This window comes from Ambystoma mexicanum, chromosome 4p (genome assembly GCF_040938575.1).
Source record: "Ambystoma mexicanum isolate Mex_15411 chromosome 4p, UKY_AmexF1_1, whole genome shotgun sequence".
Lineage (NCBI taxonomy): Eukaryota > Metazoa > Chordata > Amphibia > Caudata > Ambystomatidae > Ambystoma > Ambystoma mexicanum.
The window spans coordinates 1,002,850,024-1,002,874,467 of NC_090927.1; the positions used below are offsets into that span (position 1 = coordinate 1,002,850,024).

At 46.3% G+C, this 24,444-nt stretch overlaps 1 protein-coding gene across 1 annotated transcript in view; it reads left to right on the forward strand.

Annotated features, from left to right (window-relative positions):
- The window catches only part of PREP (prolyl endopeptidase), a 1,557,310-nt gene that overhangs the window by 179,900 nt on the left and 1,352,966 nt on the right, over nt 1-24,444 (forward strand). The window contains exon 5 of the mRNA XM_069606586.1: nt 18,156-18,365. Within this exon, the coding sequence (XP_069462687.1) occupies nt 18,156-18,365 (210 nt within the window). The remainder of the gene's footprint in view (nt 1-18,155; nt 18,366-24,444) is intronic.

Consider the following 24,444-nt stretch of genomic DNA (forward strand, 5'->3'; position numbering starts at 1 on the left):
CTTGTTTTTATTTGTGCAACATGTATGCATCCACAATAGAAGTATGTTACAAGGGCTATTACAAACACAAATTAGAAAGAATAATAGAGCACACAAGAAATCACTACCTAAACTGTCACAGACTGCTCATATGGCTATACGTTGACAAACCATGCCCTGATTTGCATGTATGCAGAAAAATGGCCACCAACAGAATTCATACTCAACGTTCAACAAAAACCCTGTACCAGGGCAAGCAAAACATGGGGTCCAGCGAACATTGTTGGTTACAAATCTTGAATGTACAGTTCTGAAAAGTTCTAGAATTTGCAAACAAATAGTTTAAAAATAAAAATAGGAAATTATTGTATGACTTGGAAGACAGCGGGCTTACTGGGGAAGAACATTTTCCAAACATGACATGTTAAGTGTATTGTGAGTGAGTTGGAACTCGGGGATACTGTATTCAGGGGTTTGCCTGTTAAAAACTGATTTGGTGTGTGTATTCATGGAAGAGAGAGAACGTTTAGGAAAGGTCCCCCTAAAAATAAGAGATTCCATGAGTTTGAAAAAAATGTTTTGTTTAATTAAGAACATGGAGGGAAAATAACTATGGCACCAATTCCCAAATATGTTCTGACCTGTACGTGACAAAATGGCAAAATGGCAAATTCACCCCACCCAACCTTGGGGGTGGGAGAGAAGGGACGTTGGCCTGGGAATGGCTGACAAATCTTATTGTGTGTTGCTGATTTAGGGAGGAAGGCACTCTAGTTGACTGTTTCAGCTGTCCCTTCCTCAGTTCCCCCTGCGTCTATCCCCTGTTGAAGTCCAAGAACTGGCTCTTTACAGTCCTGACTGCATTTCTTTACCCCAAATAGAAATGCTCATATAATGCATTGGTGTTTTATCAATGTTTCTGTGTCCACCCATAAAACTGGTCTGGAATTTAAAATGAAATTTTCTTTGACTTGCCCTTTGAAACTTTCACTTTAAATGCACCCTTTGGACCCACATGGGCAGAGGCGTTTTAATGGGTGGACCAACTGGGCATGGGGCTCCCACCTGATTTCTGCAAATTCTACCTTTTAATGTAACTTTCAAGTTGCCTACTTGACATCAAGTCAAAGAGATTTTCAAATATGTTTAATATAGGAATAAACAAAAACTGTACACTAAACGACCAGCTTCTATGCATGTAATGGCTAGCCCTAAACTAAGGCGCTGTTGCAAAACCTTATAAAGTTAAGCTGTGACTTATTATTTAATCAGCCAGCGCTATAGGGATTAAGGATGTGCGACCTGCATGAGCCTTGGGTCAGCCCAGGCTCTAGGTCAATCTGTGTATCAAGGCAGTGACTTCCCAAAACAATGGCCCCCCTTACACCATTGCCCAAAAAAGCTAAGATGCCTTAAAAAAAAAAAGACTTCAGTCCAGGGAAAAGATTGTCCCCACTTCCCCAAAAGGGACTCAAACCAGGCTCTGTATTGTAAATAGGGTCTCGAACTCGGGCTTTTCATGTGTTGAGGTATCCAGGCAAAACTTGTGTTCCCTGTACCTTAATCGACATCAGCTAAGAACGTGTTATATTCCACTGATCTAACAAATAGTGGTCGAGGAGGAAGAGGAAAAAGCCAGGGGATGACAACCAGATTTCAAGACCAACAATCTTATTAGTCAACTTCTCGAATAGGTTACTAACCAAATTTGAAAACGCAACATTACAAAAATGTTTACAATTCGTACCGACCTTTGGAGCAAGCCTGTGCAACACCAAAGCTGAAGTACATAAACTTATTCACAAATTAAAACTAAAGGTGTTCTTTTCTGAATTACAAGGACAAGACAATAGAGAATGTGAGCCATCTGATTTTTTTTTTTTAGCATTTAAGCCAAAAAGTACCTTTGTTCCACCTATCAGCGTACCAACTACTGAGAATTTTGAATGAATGGTACTAGCAGACCTTAAAAAGGAATCTTAATAGAGGGGAGATGTCTATTATTCAAGGACCATACACAGACAAAAACATAACCATAAGACTGGCAGATAAGAGAGGTGCATTGGTACTTCTTAACACAAAGGATTACAAAGCAGAATGCAGAAGACAACTAAATGATCATACCGTCTATGTAAGAATAGACCACAATCCAACTAAGGAAATTCAGAAAGATCTGGAAACATTATTTTCTTCAGTCTTTGGTTCAGAAGACTAAAACATATGTGAAAGATAGTACCCACTTCCTAAACGTTCTGGAAGGCATCCAACTCACAAGTGAGGACATTTAGTTTACCATAGATGTCAATAGTCTATATACCAGCATACTGCACGGCTTGGACCAGAAGGCGGTCGAGTGGCTTCTCCTCCAAGAAGGTGAAATAGGGGCAGCCAAAGAGTTCATCATGTCATTGTTAACATTAATTTCTTCTTACTTTACATATGACAAGGATTACTACCCCCAATTATCGGGGACAGCCATGGGTGCGAACATGGCACCATCCAATGCAAATTCTTTTATATACCAATTTGAAACCACACATATCCTGGATAACTCACAATGGAAGGATAAACTCAAAATATGGCTGCGATACATAGATGACATTTTGTGGCATACATGGAACCAGAGAAGAATTGGAACAATTCCTGTTGCACTTCAATGGGATAGATCAGCGCATACAGTTTACAGCAGAAATAGTAGACCCTAGTATACATTATCTTGATCTTAGAGGGAAAGTGAATGATCTACAAATCACAACATCCTTATACACCAAACATACGGACAGAAACAATTAGTTGCATAGGATGAGTTTCAACCCTCAGAATGCCCTCCGAAATGTGGCAAAACCGGTCTAAAAATTAGAATCTGCATGAACGAACACAAGTCTTGTATTAGAAATAAGAACGATAGTTCATCAGTAGCAAGTCATTTTAATGAGAAAAACCACAGTGTTGCGCAACTGAAATTCCAAGTCCTGGAAGTCATAGACACTCGTGACCAAAGGCAAGATACTAAGAAGAGACAACAAAGGAAAGCATACTGGATCGACTGCTTATACGCTCTCATGCCTAATGGAATGAATGAGGAGTGAGACTTAAATTGCTTTCTGTAACTGTGTGAGCTTTTTAGAAAATTCTCTGACCTTGAAGGTTTCAAGGGGTGGAACCTAATAATATGATCACTGCAGACATCATGGTCTGACAGCACAAATAGATTGACACATAAAGTGTTTATTATGTACGAGTATTACATGTAGTATTATTTAGATGTTCGGATGGGCTCAAGGGTACATGGGGTTATGTACGCACTATAGATAACACACACATTGGCATAGTAGGCACATAGTTGATACTAATCACGCTAACATTCCACTGCCTTATGTACTGTAGGTAGACCGTATGCTACAACATCATTATTATTGTCTCTGTCATCGTTTCAGGGAGACACTGTCACCAAGTCCAAAACATAAGAAGCAGGTTTGAGACATTTTAAAAAGAATCAGTGTCACCATAGCAGTCAGTTAATACCTTTCTTAATAGGCAAAGATAATCTATGACAAAATCTGTGGTCCTAAATTTGCAATCAGATACAGTCATGCTTGACCTCATGATGATCGCCACAGGATCAACTGTATAGCGAAGCTTAGGAAAGTGGATATGAACGGATGTAATTATATCGTGTTCATCGCGCCCGTGATTCCTTTTTGAATAGTTGCGAATTATGCATACCGTAGTGCATGTGGGAAAGAGGTCAGAATTGCTCTTAACACACGTGCATGCTTTACAGTAATTCTCCCACACTTCTTGGCAATGTTTAAAAACATAATGGGCACATTGGATATTAGAGCACAGCTTAGATGTTATATGGATTGTGTGGTTTATTGAAGCATGGCACTAAACTCTGTCACAGTTTTATGCTTTCCTACACAAACCTGGCACTTTGGGTTCACATGTTCACAGGACGCCATAATGACAGTGCGAGGGGCAGTAACAAAGGTGGAATGGATTTGATTATTTTAAATACAGGATGCCTCAATACAAGAGATTCACGGATACATTTAGTGGTGACATAGCCTATGGACATAATAGATATATAATGTCCATGTATATACCTCTTTAAAAAATGAATTTGTTTTAATGCTTGGTTTATATGTCCTTTCTCTATTTGTTACATGTTTGTCTTGTGGCTACACTGTATATTAAATACATATGTATGTGATTGCTTTGAACAACATTTGGTTTAAATATGGATATGTTCTTATTTTTGATCACTGATGGATTATGATGTGTTGATAAATTTAATCGGATAAGGCCCTGATAAAGTCCGAAAAGCATTGGCCAGATAGTCGCATTTGCTAAACAAATACTTTGCTAATTTTTTGATACATTAAAAACACCATATTTTTGAACTAAAGAACAAAAGAAGGTCGTAGCTCTTTATTAAATCACCAAAACATTGGGCCTCATTACAAGTTTGCTGGTACAGTAACAACGGTACCGGTAAGCTTGCCAGTACCGTTGTTACATACCGGCAAACTACGAGTTCTGACCGTGGGGCCTTTTCGCCCGCCAGGTCTGTCTGACGCGGCGGGCGGACCGGCACCTACGAGCAGAGCATGTCTGTGATGCTGGAAATGCATTGGAGGGACAGGGCCTCCATATGCTTGTCCTTTATTGCCTTATCATGTATGTTCTGTCTTGTTTTCCACGCAGGAGTTCATGTGGGACTCCTGGCTGTGCGGCTCTTCCTGTGATTGGTTTGGTGAACAGACCCTTGGGATACCCTTATGGCACATATGGGTGGGAGTACAACCCTGTGCTCCTAGTGTGTTTTTGGGCACCTGTGTGTGGCCCACAGATCAGGGTACAGGCCGGTGGCAGCTCTGTGCTGAATTGACAGGTGCCCTGAGAGTCCTCCATTTTGGGATGTCCAGGTCCTGTCATTGGAATCAGTGGATTCCTGATAGGAAACAAGATGGCCTCTGTTGCCTCTTGCTTTCTATTGCCTGTTACCTTACTTTTCCTGAAGTCCCGGGAAGCCCTGACTCTGTCCCTTCCCCCTGACTGGCTGTTGGGTGAAAGTTCAAAATATGGCCTCGTAATAGGGCAGCCCGTAATGAACGTGTCGGTCCCGTACCGGCACCGTTCATTACGGGACCGCCAGGGTCCTAATGAGGCCCAATGACTGAGACAGCCCTGCCCGAAACTGGTATGAATGCAGTGTGTAGTGCTGAATGGCGGAGTGCTTGTCCGAATCCACATTCTGTGTTGTGAGTGTCTGGGTGGAAAAGAATGGCCTGAACGCACCGTGCACCTGATTGGCTGCCTGACTGCCTGAATAACCTTCTGAGTGAATGGTTTCCTGAGTGTAACCCAGCAGAGTGAATGGGAGATCAACAGTATATCTGGGGGCCTCTCACTGCTAGAAATCGTTCAGAAGCTGAAGTCGAGACTGATGCTTAACTTTGAAGCCCACTAGAAGAAGAAGAACTGCTGCTGCTGTCTTTCGCTAATCTGAAAGCTGCTGTGCCTCCAAGGAACTGATCCAAGAGAGGGCCAGGCTAGGAGACCTCTCCCCGAGCTACGAGGGACCATCGTGCACCAGCTGATCTTTGCCAAAGCTCCCTGGTAGACCGACCTACAAAAGGCTGCCGACCAGAGAAGGGGACCGCCGAGGAGAGCAAAGAGAAGCACCGGACAGCCGACCGCCGTCGCCGACCGCCGTCCGGACCCCCCATGCTCCCTTTGCCTAAGCCATTTGATCCAAGGACTCCCTTGTTCATCACTGTCAACCGATTTCATCCTGCCGGAGAAAATCAAGGCCGCCGACGACCAAGGAGAATCCGCCGGTGGGTTTTCTGTCACCCGAAGACCTTAGAGACGCCGGCAAAGCTACTGAAGCCAGCCGTGGTCATGTCCCGTTCGCCGACGACCCGACGCCCTTGCTGGGCCAAAGTTCTTCATTGACTCTTTGCAGCAATGAGCACTCATCGGCGAGGTGCACCGCACGCCTCTGCTTGCAGTATGTTTTCGACCGATCGTTAACGAGCACCGCAATAACCGAAGCTGCTGCCGCAACGACAGTGTTCACCCTTTTCCCTCGTGGGATCTCAATGATCCGTGGCTCCTGCCTTAAAGGGAGCCGTTCAAGAAGGATCTGCCAACGACCCGACATTGAACTCTGCTATTACATGTACATTGGGGTTGTAGAACTGTTTAGAAGGAAATAATACTCTTGTGAACAATATATGGACTTGGCTTGTACAATATATCTCTATTTACAGGTTGCCCATGCGGGGGCAGGGGTTCAGATTTACCTCCACACAGAACTGTGTTTAGTGGTAAGGGCCAGTATTTTGCCTATTGTTCTAACCAACTGCTTTTCCTCCTGTCTATTGATGGTTCACTTTATTACTTGATTTGTGTGACATTTAAACTAAGTAAGGTTGATGCACTTTAATGAAATCTGATAGTAATTGTGGTACCACGTAGAACTGTGCATATATTTGCATTTGTATATTAACTGAGCACAAAGTGAGTTATTGTGATTGTGTATATAACCTTGAACCGTAATTATATAAAGACTGTGTTTTCACTAATAAGTATGTGGACGTTCCTTTGTGGGTGCTTGGGCACTACACTGTACTTAAGAGCCAGCCCACATCACCTCCTGAGAAGCTAGGCCTTGATTGCTTGCCACGTTTTACCAATATAGAGAATCTTGGCTGGGGTCTTATAGAGAATAGGAGTACATACACCCCCCTCCAGTCTTTACAATGTTGGATGCACCAGCACCATTCTGAATGGTTCCGGTTCATCCGGCCTCCCCATTCCCATTGAGCCCTATGTGGCTCAAATGGGAATTGGGAGCATTTTTTACCGGCGCCCGGGAATGGGCAATTAACGGGTCCGGCGGGACCTTAATGATCTGGGCGCCGGTACAAAAAATTATTCCGGCGGCAGCCGTGCCGGTTTTACCAGCACGGCTACCGCCGAAGTCGTAATGAGGCCCATTGAAAGAACAGAATTAACCGTGAGTGGGTAAAACAGTGTGTGGCCCTCACCGAAGGCTAATAAGCCTTTGTCTTTTTTTCATATTCCACTGATCTGACATTTTCAAGAAACCAAAAATACTCTGATGTGCATTTTCAGCACTGTACATAGAAAAACTCCCATTTAAGCTGTTAAAGCATGATTGGCACTACTTCCGTGTGAAGTGTGCTCGGGCAGCATGGAGATAGTTTTGAGGACTTTACATCTCCAGAAAAAAATCTAGACGTTTGTAATGGTTGGCCATTATTAAAGCAATACTTTCAATCCACGTTGTGCATAGCACTTTGACTGCAGTCTTTTAGTGGTGGCAACCGCAGGAATAACCATCCACCCAACCATCGTAAATAAAAGCGGCAAGACACATTCTTGATGTGCGATTTGAAGGGCATAGGCTTTATATAGTGCAGCTCGTTTACAGGCAGTTAAGCCATAATTAGCAATAACTCAAATCAAAATAAGGTTGATTTTTCACACTAACAATCTAATCACTTGTAGGTGAAAAGTTTCAATTCTGGGTAAATTTGTTCCGGGTCATTGCCAATACCGGACAGATTATTTCGATGTATATTTATCCTGACACAATTGTAGATCAGTGCTTTTGACTGTCTCCTCTTCTAGGGCTGGACTGCAGTAGCATTCTTCGTGAGGCCAGTCCTTGTGGCGCTGCTGTGGCCCCAGGCAATGTGAATGCAGCACCATGTTATTTGTAGTGGTTAGTGCTAATTTGTTCTTTGGAATGCTCTGTAGCTCCGACAAGGCCCTTAGCAATAGAAACAATGACTAAAAGTCTCCCCAACTACACCCTAGTTCTAAAGCGGGACCTCCTTCGGTTTCAGTCAAATTAGTTTAATCACACCACAGTATACCGCCACTTGTTGCTATACAATGACTACTATAGAAAAGTAACACATTTTTTGTTACTGGCTTTTCAGATATACCTATTCTCAAATAGTTTTCAATTCCTGCTCAGTGTAATGCGGGTTTGCAGATTGTGCAGTAATGCATGTATGCTTTGTCAATATCAGATTTCAGTTGCCTGATCTTTTGTATGCACTGCTCTTGTGACCCGCCCTCATTGCAGCCCCCATTATGAATGAGAGTGGTGGAAATTCCTTCCCTCTAAGCCAACAGCTGACAATAATAATGCTGTCTCTACTGGATTCAGAAGAAGGTGAGATGTCCATCAAGGTGTATATAAAGATATCCTGCTCCCACATGTTTCAATTGCATGAATTGAACCCGCTTTACCACTGGGCAGTATTTGCTATCCCCCAAGGAGGCTAAGTGCAAAGTCCCTCTTGTTAACCTTGGTCTGACAGTGATAATGGCATGACTGCCTCACACATTAACGTCCTCCCCATAATTGCCCACAAGCTGCACACTACCTTACATTTGGCAGTAAGCTCACTGATCCTGAGAGCTGCAATAAAGGAAGGAGCAAAAGCTGCAAGAAACATGGTCTCAAAATCGGAGCTGCATACTGATTTTAGGCTTCCCAGTAGCACCTTAAATGTGTTGAAATCAATAGGAGCCCTGCAATCCATCTGCCTGGTTAGCGTCCTGGACCACCCCTTCCACTTTTCTCTATTGGTGAAGTCCTTTGTAGGATTCAACCCACACCTTATCCAATTTCGCATAACAAGGCCCATTGGTGCTAAACGACCTGGCACCCATGACTTGTATTTGCCCTGGGCCCTTGACCATATAATAAACTCCTTAGCTACTCTTGCCGGTCCCCTGGTCACTTGATTTGAAGACTGTACACATTCCTATACCATAACGGTTTTGGTATCAGGTTCTTGTGCTAGGGGTGAGGAAAGATCTGCTAAAGCCTAGATTCTCATTTCCACCTCACCAAGCCCCATGGTCGCTCTTACAAGGGTTCATCACTGGGTGCTTGAGGCCATGTTCCTTGGATCCGTGCCACTTGAAATGGCACGAGTGTATGAGCTGCTGCATACCTGCAATGTGCCTTGCTCTAAAATCAACATTCCGCTATATAGGCAACACTTCACTAAATGTCGCAGCACGCGTTGGGTTGTGGGACAACTGGCTGATAGTGACATGATGGCCTGCTCTATAGGCTAATTATTAGACCAGAATTGTACTTTCTTGTTGGTAAAAGTCTGTGTTACAGTTGTGGGGCCTGTATTATTTGAAACCGCTCCAAGACCATTGTGTTCCACAAACTGCCCTCTTCTTGCCACAAATTGTGCCAAGTTGCTGCACACCAAGCTGTACCAAGAAGGGCACCGAACCGAGGACTCCTTGCCTCATCCGCAAACAATTCTAGTTCTCTGTTGGTTACCCAGAGAGCCTGCCACATCAGTCACCCATTAAACTGATTGACGAGGTCCAACCATATGTGCAGGTCATCTTTAAGGTCAGCAGTTTTATGGATACAATTGCATTTCTCTTTTGTGCCAGATGTGGCCCGTGCCAACGGTATGACAAAAAACCTGGCCTGCTGGGATAACTTGAGCTGCAAAGTTGGATTTATCTAGAAGTCCCTGAAGGACCACCTTTGTTGCCTTCTCATTTCAAAGGACAAATTCAATCCCACGGGCAAACGCTTTTACTTTATCTGCCAGGCGTTTGCACGTGCCCAATAAAGTAGCCCTTGTGAAGGGGGCGTGGCTACAAGAGCCATGTGAGGAGTCGAGCTCCGGGAGAGCTCCTGCGATCCGGCACCTGATCCTGACCAGAAGTGCCCTGAAAATTAGTGTGCCCATCTATGAATGCGGCGCACAGGTTTTCTGTAAATCTGGAGCCTGGGCTAAGGAAGGGGACGGCTCTGCAGGCATCACTGAGCCCACATACTCCAGGGCAGAGACTCAAAATGGCGGACGGGAGGAGCTAACAAAGGAGACTGCTGGCAGTGTGAAGACTGGGTCGGCACTGCGGCGGAGAAAGACGGACGCTGGAAACGGCGCACTGGAGCCCCTGCACCACCCGCTGGGGCACTGACGCCCGGCGCCTGGAGGCTAGAAAGCGGATGCAACCGCATGGATCCCCAATTCGGAACGCCCTCGAGGCTGGCTGCAGCGGGGCACGGCTGCCCCTGACGCTGAGTTGGGTGCAGGACTGGCCGCGCTGGGCGGGGGTGACCCATCGTCGGACCACATTTCAGTAACGTTCCCACAGACAGTAGAAGTGGCCCGAAGAGAACGCAGACGTGCTGGGGGCACCTGGGAGCCCCGTGCGCAAGAACATTAGATCGCTCAAGGGAGCAAGGAAACAAGGACAGCCCGAGCACTCCTCTACAAGCAGGAGCCGCTGTGGGCACAACGGGCGGGTAAGGACACAATTCACTCCAGGCGCAGACTCAGCAGCACAAGGAAAACCATAACACAGCCCGCTCGGGCCCTGCTGACAACCGGGGACCATTTCTACGGAAGCCAGAGACCTCACGCTGTGGGGCTCGCACACATAAACCCGGAACATTAAGATGGCCAACAAACTGTCCAAAACAAAGGGCAAGCAACCCACGCTCGATGAATACGCCAGAACATCGCCGGGGCGGAGGGGGCCAGGAGCAAGGATAGAACCCCCACCGGGGGCATATACTCCACAAGCAAAGACCAGGAGATCCTTGCAGCAATTGCAGACCTGAAAGTGGCCTGAGAAAACCAAATTGGGATTGGCCATGGATGAACTGAAAGCGGCACTGGAGCTCAAAGTCGGGGCAGTACAGGAGGAGGTGAATCTCCTCCGGCAAGATGTCAGAGTGTTGGCAGAACGTACAGGCGACTTAGAGAAGGAAATGACCCTGAACACAGCTGCATGTGCATCCCATAAATCCGAGCTCCACGCCCTACAACAACTCGTGGGCAACCTGGAAAGCAGGGCAGAGGCGGCGGATGGACGTACCCCGAGGAACAATATGCGTATAGTGGGATTGCCTGAAGGAGCTGAGGGACCCAACCCCACTGAGTATATCGAATCAATGCTGCTGCAAGAGATAACTGGAGGAGTGCTGAGCCAGCGGTTCGCGGTGGAACGGGCGCACAGGGCCCTGATGAGGAAGCCACCACCGGGAACCCCCCCAGGCCGGTGATTGCCAAGATCCTGAACTATCGAGACAGGGATAAAATCCTAGAGCATTTCTGAAAGAGAGGAACGATACAAAGGGCATCGGCAAACTTAACGGCATACCCGGATTACACCCTAAAGGTGCAACGCCGAGGCATGAACTTTGGGGCAGTGAAGAGAAGATTGCGGGAAGCAGGCTACAAGTATATGCTGATCTACCCTGCAAAACTGAAAGTGTTCCACAAAAATAGAACACTGAAACCCCGGAGGATGCAACAGAATGGCTGGACACGCAGAGCTGCCTGGGTATCCAGAAGGAAGATAGCATAGATAAGTAGCGTGGTGACTGTGGCACCCAGGGTGTCGCAGTCTCAAACATTGGGACTAGAATATAGGACAGGATACAGACTGTCGGAGTAGAGCGACTAGGGCTATATATGTATGATCCTTGAGCACAGGAACTTGGTGAAAAATGTAGGAGCCTAACGGAACAAGCCCTCACACCCCTATGAATAGATTAGTTAGGTCACCGATAGACCGGTGACACCCTGCCGGGTTCCTGATCTCTGCATCCCGAGGCAGGACCAAACACGGGAGAGCCTGAGATCCAGGGATGGAGCTGGGCACCAGTTGGGGTCGGGCAGGGTGGGGGCTGGGAAGGGGTTGTGTGCAGTGTATTAGAGTTGAGCAAGGGGGGAGGAGGGGTTAGTTGGGGAGTTCATGTTGGAAGAGGGAGGGGTACGAGCCCAATTTCATGTCAAACTAGACTGGACAGGAAACCTGGGAGGGGAGGAGGAGGGACAATCCACGCATGGCAACGGGCAGCCTTAGAATGGTAACCTGGAACGTGAGAGGCCTCAGCAGCTATCTGAAGAGGAATAAAGTAATGATGTACCCGAGGAGGCTGAAAATTGACATAGCACTACTACAGGAAACCCACCTTAATAAGGAGAAACTGGAGGTGGTTAAGAGAAAGTAGAGAGGGACCACCACAGGAGCCACATACTCCGCTTATGCAAGGGGGGTGGTCTTGTGGGTGGCACCTCATGTACCATTTCAGTTGCTTCAGTCCTCAGTAGACCCAGATGGAAGAATGATAGTGGTGCTGGGGATGCTGGAAAACAGGGAAGTGAGCATTATAAACTCATACGCTCCTAACCAAGACACAGCTGCCTACTTTAGGGCCCTGTATGGAAAAATTAGCCCCCTACTGGGCGGCACGATTATATGGGGAGGGGATTTTAACTGCACATTAAATCCCAAAATGGATAGGTCAGACGGGAAACTAGACAGACCCACCCCGGCTGCAAGAGCATTAGAGGCCCTGCTGAGAGACTCTGGACTAGAAGATATTTGGAGACAGCTACACCCGGAAGATAGGCAGTACTCCCATTACGCGACCCCACATAACCTGCACACAAGACTAGATTACATGTTTGCTGCCTCTGAGCTGGTAGGAGAAATGATAGGCTCGGAATATAAGGCCAGAGTACTTTCGGACCTCTCCCCCTTGGTTTTGGAGTGGAGGCACCAGCCCCCTAGAGCGAGAATCCCGACTTGGAAGCTCAGAGCTGAGGCCTTGCAGGACTCAGGATTCCGCGAGGAGTTAAGGGAGGCGATTATTGAGTACTTCGACATTAATACAGGGCGTGTACAGTCAGAAGGAACCTTATGGGAGGCGTTCAAAGTGGTAGTACGGGGTGCAGCCATATCTAAATCCAGAGGGCTCCAAGGGGGAATAGAGCAGGAGTTACAGGAGACCGAGAAGGAGTTGGAGGAAATAACGCAGAAGGGAGGCACCTCACAGGAGGATGATGAACGGGTGAAGCTGTTTCAACAAACTAGCAGGGAGCACTCAGACAGATTATGTAAACTGAACTACACAAAATATATCGAGAGGCAACATGCTGGGGGAGACAAACCGGGTAGGCTGCTGGCATGGTTATATACAAGAATGAAACACCACGTCCAGTGGTCAGGGAGATAAAGGGGGAAGAAGGCCAGACCTGGCACACCTAGGAGGGAGTCAATGAGGGGTTCCTCAGATTCTATAAACGCCTGTATGGGGACACGGGGGAAGAGATGGGTCGAGAGATTCAGGAGACATTGGAAGACATAGCATTGCCCAAATTAAACGATCAGGAATGAGAGGACCTGGATGCCCCAATCACATTAGAAGAATTAGAGACGGTGATTCAGCACCTACCCACGTGTAAGGCCCCGGGGTCAGACGGGCTCCCTAGTGAATTTTATAAGACATATATGCAAGAGGTGCTCCGCCCGCTGCTGGCTATGCTGAATGAGGCGTTCGAACGAGGGAGGCTGCCAGAATCTCTGAGGGAGGCGGTGGTCATCCCGCTCCTAAAACCAGGCAAGCCAAGCACGGACTGTGGGTCCCTATCGATGCTCAACCAAGATAGCAAGATCCTCACAGCAGCGCTGGCAAACAGGCTCAAACGAGTTATTGGTAAACTGATACACCCCGACCAGACAGGCTACGTTCCGGGCAGGAATATAACCGACAACCATAGGAGACTCCACCACATTATCGAACAAACAGAGAAGGACCCCGGTGAAATGGCAATAGTCTCGTTGGATGCCATTAAGGCCTTCGACTTTGTTAGGTGGCCATGGTTACTAGCGGCTCTGAAAGAATATGGGATGGGGCCGGGGTACCTGAGGTGGGCCAAAATGGTATATAGCTCCCCAATCGCCAGGGTCAAAACTGGCGCTATAATCTCAGACAAGTGGCAGGTTAGCAGGGGCACCAGACAGGGCTGTCCCTGGTCGCCCATGCTGTACATTCTTGCCTTGGAACCACTGGCAATTTGCCTCAGACAACAGTACGGGGAGATAGGGATCCACACGAAGGGAGGATCGCACCTCATATCATTGTATGCCGATGATATACTACTATACCTGCGCTTCCCAGAAGAAAACCTACAATATGTCCTGGAGGTGATGGAACGTTACGCCACCCTCTCGGGAATAGCGGTAAACCCCAAGAAATCAAGCATGTTCCCTCTGGGGAGATATAGGTGGGCCCCGCATAGGAACCTACCGGTCCTGTCGATATCCTGGCAGACCAGGACATTCTGATATTTGGGAATCGACATATACCACACAGTCGAGGAGGAACACAAGCACAACGCGGAGAGGGCAGTGCAGGGTATTAAGTATAGCATGGGATTTTGGTCCTGGCTACCCCTGGCCATGCTGGGTAGGGCTGCTTTGATCAAGATGGTGGTTCTGCCCAGATTGCTACATTTTTTTACGAACATCCCTTATATGCTCCCCAAACTTTTTTTGCAAAACTCCACAGCTTATGCAGGGGTTTTATATGGCATAACTCCAGTAATAGGGTGGCCCTTTGGAAGTTACAAAACTTGTGTGACGGGGGGCATAAACCTACCGAACTTCGGGGTATACCATCTGGCTGGACAGCTCCAGTACGTGGCCAGATGGCTGTCCAAAGAAGAGACGCCCGAAGCCAGGCTACTGTATAAGGACACCGCCCCTTCTTTCTTAGAGAGGTGGTGTGGTTGCCTAAATCAGAGTTGCAAGGAAGAGCGGGACTGTTGGCATTGGGCTGGAAAATATGGAGCAAGGCATGGCAAATAGTGGGAAACCCGACCCCATGCTCTCTACAGGTGCCGCTAGTGGCGCTATGTGGGGAGGATTTGCAAATGATAAAAGGGATCCACAAATACTGGGAACCGATGGACCTTGTGACCCTTGGAGATGTATGGCAGGAGGGGGAGGTACTAGATTTCCAGAGATTAATGGAGGGGTGCACAAAGGCCAACATATTACTTATACAAGAATTATCAGACGGGTGCGAGAAAGGTGGCCTGAGGCAGTGCTAGCGGAGCAACCGGAAGTGGTTATCGAGACGATGTACAATATATCGGAGGGTGGGCATGAAATATCCCACATATACGAACTATTGATGACCAAGGTGGGTAAGGAGGTGCTCCAACTGAGGCGGGACTGGGAGGGGGAGGGGGAGGAGGAGGCGGGAGAACCCATGCTGGATGGACAATGGGATAGGGCCCAAAGGTACCACAAGAAGGTGTCCCGAAGCGCGAGGCTACAGCAGATCCAGCTATACATCACTCATAGGGCATACATGACCCCTAGTAAAAGTGCCAGGTTTGGAAGCCCGATGACACAGAAATGCCCAAGGTGCGGGGAGGTAGAAGCTGGGATGATACACATGTTTTGGGCGTGCCCGGAGGTGGGTAGATTCTGGGCAGAGGTTAAGCTACGTCTAGCCGGAAAAGGGAGTCAGCTTGGGCATGCATGCTGGAGGGCTTTGCCAGACCACGCAACCTGAAGCACATCAGTAAGATGAAAGACCTGGCCTACATCCTGGCCAAACGGAGAATCGCAACGGGCTGGAAAGCAGCCCAATGACCCAGAATACAGTTGTGGTGGGCTGACCTCTTGAAATGGGCAGATGCAGAAACGGCAGCTTTGTATGAAGCACTCAGTAGGGGAGGGGAGGAGGAAGCGGGACCCCTGTTAGCATGGAGACAACTGGTGACCACGATGGTGGGACCCTCCCAGGCTGACTATAGTGAAGATGATATGGGGGAGATCAATGAGGTAGACATGCCCGGAGATATGCAAGAAGGAGACATTGAAGCAGGGGCTCAAGTTAAGGGGGCGGGAGGAAGGAGGACTGTGACGCTTAGCATGTGAATATAATGATGTGAAGCTTAAATGCGAATGTCCTCAACGTTTGTAATGCTTGGAGTGTTGTTAATAAAAAATAATAAAAATGTGGAGAAAAAAAAAAGTAGCCCTTGTGAAACCAAAAAAGTTAAAAACTTCAAAGGGGCCTTCAGTCTTGTCACGAGCAAGAGGAACCCCAAGAGCAGCTGCTGTTGACGCACAAGCAGCCAATGCTGCTTGGCACTCATTCATGTTATTTCAACCCAACCTCTCTGAAGAACTCATCTGACTAGTGGCTTTCCCCCCATGTGTCTACCTTTCCTGCACGACCCACTCGTAAATACAACATTTATTTCAAAGAAAACACACCATCAGCATACATCTGTCAATGTAGATGTCCTCCTTCAATTGGAAAGTGTTGGGATGAACTTGTAGGAGCCTAAATGCAGATTCAATATCTGAATTTGTAAGAAGGGTAACATTACCTTCCATCCTTACCATTCTCACTGCTTTGTCAAATGAGGCAATGCTCCTCATCCAACCAATCAGTAACAGAGTAACCTTTGGGGTAAGATAGGTGGTTGATAAGCATGTACTTCCCTGTTACTTCTTCGGAAACCACCCATAATAATTATATGAAGAGGTATTTAAATGATGGGGTGCCAAAAGGGCTGCAAATGCTGACCAGTTGCCTTTCCTTTTCAATTTATTCAGGCACAATATTTGGCAATTCTTTGGCTGATTTCACATAGAACTTTTTTTCTTGAGTACTGCCAATTGTAAGACTGTTTCAAGCCAATGCTTTGCTCCAACTGTGGCATAAATTAAATTAAAAGGGGCAAGCCAGCTCCTACTTGTATTTTTGCCATCGTATTGCCTGGCATTGCATGCCGTTCGATTGTAAATCGTGTGCCTAGTTGGGCAGCAAGTAGGCAAGCACTGCATATAGTCTGTTCAAATTCCCATTATACTTATCAACTTGTAGCTCATGTACCCTCACGTTACTTAGTAACATGCTGTTGCTCGCTAAACTTAGAAAACCCTTTTCACGTTTTCAAAGGTGGCACATTTGGCACCATTGGTATTTGAGATTTTTCATCCAGCGGCTAGTGAGTTGAAGTTGCCCAACACTTGGAAGAGTCATTCAGTTTTCTTTGTGTCTTGGGTGAAACTTTAGAGACACCCTCCTATTGATCAGGTTTTGGTACCTCTGCCACTGGTTATGGTGGGTGGTAATGAGGAGTTGGAGATTTCAGAGGTTTGTGGTTCCCATATTTGTTTGATTGGCGTGGCAATCGATTAATGCGTCTGTGATCGGTCTTGGGACCCTGCAGCCTATGTTTATTCTTCCATGAGAGTGCAACAATTTCACTGACTTACACCATCAAAGCTGGATCTTTTGATGGCAGGGTAAAAATTTGGTTACCAACTGTGTCAGCATGTCCTGGTGGCATTGTTTAGTTTTTAGCTAATATGAGCACGTGGACTGCGCCGCAACACCATAGTTTTGCCCCCTGTGAGGAATCCAGGGAATTGACTATGACCCACGCGTGCCTGAAAGATGTGAAAGTCATTGTTGGGGACTCTTTTGAACTATCCAGCCAGGGCAAGGCCTGGAAATCCACAGTTGGACTATTGTGTGGGGATAAAAACCCAGCCATCGAAGACCTATTCTGGACAGCCTGATGTTTATCTTTTTCTTATATTAGTGGTAGGGTCACATTAATCTTTGGGACAGAGGACCGTATATTGTTTAAAGGACATGCGGACGAGCACCAGTTATTCTTCTTTATTTTTAGACAGGGCCTAGACTAGACTAGGCCTTTCTTCTTTAATTCAATAAAATCAAAGTGTTAAACCTTGACCTCTTTACCACCTCCCGAGTCTGACTTAACACACCCCATATAGGGCTGATGCCGCAGATTCACCATCAGCCAGTTTAATTGTAAATCTGACAGAGGTTCCATTTCTTTTTGGGAATCTCAGTGATATAATTAGCTTGCCAATCTGAAGAATGCAATGCGCTCTGAAAACCTGCATTACTATATTGATTTTTTTTATCATAATACGTGAATTATATACCATTTTTATATTTTAAGCACCTTTTCAGCAATCAGCACACTTTGACCAGGCAATTCTTATCAATAAGGCCTGCCTTGGTATTTGCTTGGTAACATGTAGCAACTGTACAACATGATGCCTCATAATCATGTATCTCCCTGTCTCAGCTTCAAGTAAAGTTTGGTGTACTGCAGACCAGCCTAAATAGCCCTCTGCTAGAGGACATTGATTTCTTTAATGGTGGGACTGGCTCATTTGTGTGGATACCTCAATCATTTGTGATTTCAAGTCTTTTGATTGCTCAATGGATTGTTACCTTTGTTAGTGATGTGCATTCTTCTCTGGTTTACTTGCAGGTTATGCGTTTAGCGAAGATGGAGAATATTTTTCATACGGCCTAAGTGCCAGTGGCTCAGATTGGGTGACAATCAAGTTCATGAAGGTTGAAGGCCACGTGGACCTACCAGATGTGCTGGAAAGGGTGAAGTTCAGCTGCATGTCTTGGACGCATGACGGCAAAGGCATGTTCTACAACTGTTACCCGAAGATAGAGGGTAAAAGTGACGGTAAGTCAAAAACGACTTTAGCGATTCATTAGGAAACATGAGACGATGCGAAGCGGCTTTATGCACAGTCAACGACATCCCAAGACTGATGGTGTTAATGTTCTTACTTAGGCTACTTCACGAGAGCCATTTCCCTGAAGCATTCCAAATCTTCTTTGCAAGGAAGTGTGCGTTGCATGCATTGTGCTCTTTAAACCCTGCGTTTCCTCTCGTTAAGTGCCTTTTTATCTCTAGGGAAAAGCATGATGCAAATTAGTATCCCAATTGCGCTGTCTGTGGGATAATTGCTTCCTGAATATTCAGTGTTCGCATGCGCAGATATTAATAGGCTGCGTGTTTTTCTTATAAAAATCTTGATTTGATATTATTGTACCTTCCTCTGCTAACTTTCACATTTTTTCCATTTTTTTTGCACTCCACTTAAGAAAACAGTCCTAAGTTTTTATTTAATTGCAAAACATGAGTTTTTCATATGTGTGTTTGTTTGTGTGTGTGTGTTGGGTGTTTGGTATGTCCCTGACACAATGAAAGCCTTGATTTATTGATTTGTAGCCTTCCTTTTGGGACACCTGATATTGCAAGGTGGTTGTTGCATGAACTGACAGCTTGTGTTTGATTATTGAAAAGCTAGTTTCATGAATTGCATCATGGATTAATGGTTGCTTTATACTGTATAATTGAACCGAATTGGCGCTTTTGTGGGGTATTTTATGATGTACAGATGTCAATCTTTACTTAATGGGATGGTTTGTAATCTACATTTAAAATGCTGTAGGACTGGAAACTTGCACATGTACATTCTAAGCCACTTATTATTAGATCATGCACTGTGACAACCTTTAGAAGTTACAACTTTAACTAACTTTTGAAGTTCATGTGAGTCGGCTGGCCACATTCCACATTTCTTGTCCCCTAGATATTCTCAAATGATCGCTTGCGGTGGCTTGCCCATTCTCTGCTAAGAAGAGGGAGTTAATAGGTATCTTCTCAATCGTTAGAGCTACATCATAATTTATGTGGGTCTAATTTAGAAAGATGAAAAATAAATACATATCTACTGTCTCTATTTATTTCTTTGATTGCAAAACCCTCACGCACAGCGAGCACTGCAAAACTGCCCCGCTTCCCTTTTGCTGCCAGCTAGCAATCTTCTCAGTAAGCACTGCTGCCACTTCAGCACCAGAGTGCCTTTTTTGGAACATTCAGAGAGATCCTAGCAGAAATAGGGCCCTGTTTAGCTTTTTTTAAAAGCTCCATTCCACCCTTTCCCTGAAAAGCGCTTATTAGTGGATGTTGTGTTTTCTCTACTTGTAGAGAAATCTTTTAAGCACTTTGCTTTCGCTTTCTCTGAAATCTGATGGCTTCAAAAGCGAGAAGTCTCAAATGTGGTGGTAAGGCAGGGAACCACCATGTTGGTAGCTCCAAGCATTGCAGGTCCTCATGGACATGGAAGCAGGGGTTAACAGTACAATCTGTGCCTGAGATTCAGACCTGAGGGATGTCTTAACCATACTGTCTACATGTGCTTTCTCACCCTCTGAAAATGCTCGGCTCCAGCTAAGAGGATTAGGTGTAGCCATTCTTTGGGGTCTGCCCGCTCGGTGTCTTGAGCATCATTTGACATGAAGACGCTTGATGCAGGAGCTTCCTCGACATCTAGAGGAGTCTGATTCTCAAATCTGTTTTGAAGTACAGCACTTTGGCGTGAGGACCCATCCCACATATGGGTTCTGTATCAACTGTTAGGGACACATTCCACTGTAGAGGGCCTTGTTTATATTTCCAGCAGCCTCTACACCAACTTCCCCCTACCAGGAGGTGCCCAGTAGTTGTTGTGCCTCAATGTCCATCTTTAGGGTGTTTTGTACACTCCAGAAAAGACAGACTTAGATGCCTGCTCCAGTACAACAAACAGGTGTTCATGACTTTCCTGCCTTAGAGTGAGAGAAAGTTCAATTACTATGCTCCTTTGTTAAGGGTCTTATGCCTTTGAGACAATCTCCTCTCGATGATTCAGGCTCTTTTGTTTACACTGCACTAAATGCATCAGCAGCAATAGAAATTCTTGTTTTGACTGAACGCTCCAAAGCATCTGTGATTTTTCAAACTCTGGAGGAACCCCACACCAATTGTGACTGGGTTTGTGAAACGAGCAATGCATATGTTTTTGATTCCAGCATGTACAAGGAGTTTTCCTTCATGTCATGAGACATTCGAAAAAATGCAAAGTTTCCCACTGATTTGTGGTAGTATCAGAAAAGGAAAGTTCAGCTTACCCTGAAAGATTATCATCCTCAAGTGCCCCTGACAGAGATGGTTCTGCATAAAGCTTAAGGTTATTGTTAAAATCTAGTAACACCAAGAACCCATTATGGGTGCCAACATTTGTATTTTAGCAACCTTACAGTACTTATTGACTAGGTTTTGCTTTTAACGATGCTGCCAAATACTTGGTTTTATTGTTGTATTGTTAATTATATGTACCTGTTCCAAAATGGCCAACAGCATTCCCAACAGCCAGTAAGTGACCTCTTCACTGTTTGTTATTTGATTCTTGTGTGTTTAAAATTTTGGAGGATTTACTGTGAGCAAGCCACAGGAGTGTGGCGAAACGCGTCAGTTAGCCTCCCTTTTCCTTGGGAAGTCTTCTTTTTTGGTTTTTAAACCGCTATTCTTGAATAAAATCTTTGATATTTTTCTACGCAATTGTGCAGAAGCGGTTTCTCTTTCCGAAAATTCCAAAGTTTTATAAGCGGCAATTGAAGCCGCGGATTGGCATTATCACAGCAGCAGAAGGGAGTGCAACTCCACTCAAGAAAGGCTTCACCGCCCTACTTCAAGAATGAATATATATATATTTCTGAGGCTTGTGGAATCTGCTTAGATCACATGCTGTGCATAGGCCGACATCTAGTGGAAGCTGCGGAGTATTACAGTTTGTTTTTCGAAACTCGAAAATGGGCGTCGACACAGGCGTGCCAGTAATACTATCCCTAGTGTGACGTCCACTGTACCCAAGATCCCTCACGCGTCTGGGATCCTCAGATTGTTTTTTTCCGCCAATCGACAGGGCGTGCCAGTAATAATATCCCTAGTGTGACTTTTACTGTACCCATGGTCCTTCACGCGTCGAGGTCCCCTTTTTAAATTGTAACCTTCCTGTAATAGGAAGTTTCCCTTGAAGGACCACGCCAAGGAAAAGAGCAAATCTTGCAAACTATTTAGGCCAAAAACCCTAAAGGACTGCAAGACCAAACGCTGGGCCCACCACGCCACGCCATGCAGGCTGAGGCCGCCATGGACATCGAGGCAGCCTCCATCGATGGCAGCATCGATGTTGTAAGCGACGCCGAGGGCGGTGGGGATCCTTCAGATTCTCGCGTGCGAGCCCCTGACACCAACAGGCAGGCCGGCGGTTATGCTACGGGGACGACACCCGGCGGCTCAAGCACTACCAAGTTACAGCACATCAAGTACTCCCCTCCGCCCCCCCACGTCCGAAGGTCGACCACGTCGTCGAATGATAGGCCACACATGGCATCGAGGAGGAGGTGCGAACTTTCCCAGTCCTCTGGGCCATCGCAGTCGCAATAACCACACGACAGGCCCCCGAAACAGACAGTAAAGTCCGTTTCTGACACCGCTCCTAAACCACTAAGTCCTCGGGCGCCAACGACTGGGCGTCGAAAGGCGCGTCGACGGCCTCGAGAAAAAGCGCAAAGAGCTCGAAAAAGAGCAAGTTAATTAAAAAAGCACGTTCCAATACCGTATTAAAGGCCAGAATGTCAAAAAACCATAAGTCTTTGATGACCCAGGCTAAAAAAGTTCAAGCTACTAAACGCAAGGATTACACTACCCCCCCAGGGCACTCTTTCAGGGTCTATGCAGCATAAGAAGACCCCTGTCCTAGAGCCCCCTCCTACACCTGCACTGGCTCCCTCTGTATTGCCAAGCTCCTCACAGTTGACCACAGAACTATAAAGTTATGAGGAGAATGTCCCTTTATATAATTTTTTTTTGAAGACCACCCCGAGGTCCTCCAAATCCTTCAGGTAACCCCACAAAGCGGGGCAGCAGTCACTCAGAGCGGGTCAGCAACCACTCAGCCCACTGCCAAAAAAGCCAGCCTAGACACCACGCAGGCTACCACTGCATTGCATCAGAACCTAGGGCAAGACACTTATAACCTTACCACGCAAGGCTCCCAAGACCCTGGCACATACTTAGAGCAAGAGGAAGAAGGGGGAACCGGTGGACTTGGACCAATATTATGATGACGACGATAAGAACGTATACCTCATCCAGTCCCCAGATCACACCGACCCATCAGTGGCTTGACTCAATATGATGACCTGCTCCTAAAGGCTGCAGAGCCCTTCAAAATAGACACACAAGAAGCCCAAGTCAACAAAAACCTTTGCGGATGACATCCTTGGGAATAAAAAATCGGCAACCCAATTTATCTCCCTGTTACAATCAGTACATAGACGCATCCAGCCCTCTCTGCTTAAACCCAATTTAACATGGGCAGTCAACCCACGAATCGAGAAAATGTTCAGACCAGCCCTCTCAGGCCCCTTATATATTAGAGGCAGCTAAAGCCTGACACTTTAGTAGTTACTACTACAAGAAAGAGGGCGGGAACCCCTTTGGCCTCTGCCGAAGCCCCTCCTGACAAGGTAAGAAAATCTACACTCTGGGCAGAAAGGTAGCTTCCTCGACAGCCTACCAAACAAGGATAGCAACTAATATGACGCTATTAGCAAGTTATAATTACCACAAGTGGGATGAAATCACTCAACAGATAGACTCAGTCCCAGAGCCTCTGAAAACACAGCTCTCGCTCACCATCGCAGAGGGGAAGCGAGTAGCCAACTGCATCCTTAAAAACAACTTGGACGCAGCAGACAATGCGGGACGAATTATGGCAGAAGGCACACTGATTAAACGCGTACGCATGGCTACGGCAATCGGGCATCAAATTAGAAACCCAGGCAACCCCTCCTAACCATGCCCATTGAACCCAACGCTTTGTTTGGCAAAACAGTGAAGGATGCTCTCAAAAGCGCAAAAAAGGAATATGACATCCTGAAATCCATAGGGCAACGCACCAACAAACCCTTTGGGCAAAGAGGGGGCTCTTACTCTCGCTGTTTTAGAGGACACAACTCCCAATGGGCCTCTAATTACAATCAAGGTGCCCAAGGTTCGTCCTGGGGTTCGTTACAAGGGCATTCCTCATAGCAGGGTTTTCAAAGAGGCCAAAGAAGGTCTCAAAGTAGGGGCAGATCCTCCTCCTCAGGAGGGCGCTCAACCCCCCTAAGCAATGACAACCCGCTGCAGGTTCCCTCCCATGCCACTCCAGTAGGAGGTCGTATTTCACACTTTACCCACGCATGGGAGGGGTTCACTTCGGACCAGTGGGTACTTTCTACCATGGCGGGGGGATATTGCGTAGAGCTGATCCAAACGCCAGCCAACCACCCGCCAAGACAAAGACAGTCTTCACAGAAGGAAGAAGAACATATCCTGTTGGAAGAGGCGAAGGCACTGCTTCTAAAGGACGCCATAGAAATCGTCCCAGCAAACCAGGTAAACAAGGGTATTTATTCAATGAACTCCCTTTTGCTGAAAAAAGACTTAACAATGCGCCCTATCCTAGACCTGTGCCCTGCAAACACCTGCCAAGCCACAAAAATTCTGCATGCCAATGCTACAAGAGGTAATCCCACTGCTAAAACGGGGAATACATGGCTACCTTGGATATGAAAGATGCATACTTTTATATTTCAATGTTCCCAACGCACAGAAGGGTCTTGCGTTTCAAAATAGCGAACCAACACTACCAATTCAAGGTGCTACTCTTCGGCGTAGCCTCCGCTCTGAGAGTATTCACCAAGATAGTAGCGGTAGTAGCAGCGCATCTACACAGAGAATTAATCCCAGTGTACCCTTTCACTAACCCAAGTTCAAGCACAACGCTGGTGGACAAAGGAAATCCTGTTAAAAGGAAAACCTTTTCACAACCCTACAGTGCAAGCAATTGTCACAACAGACACATGACTCATTGGGTAGGGAG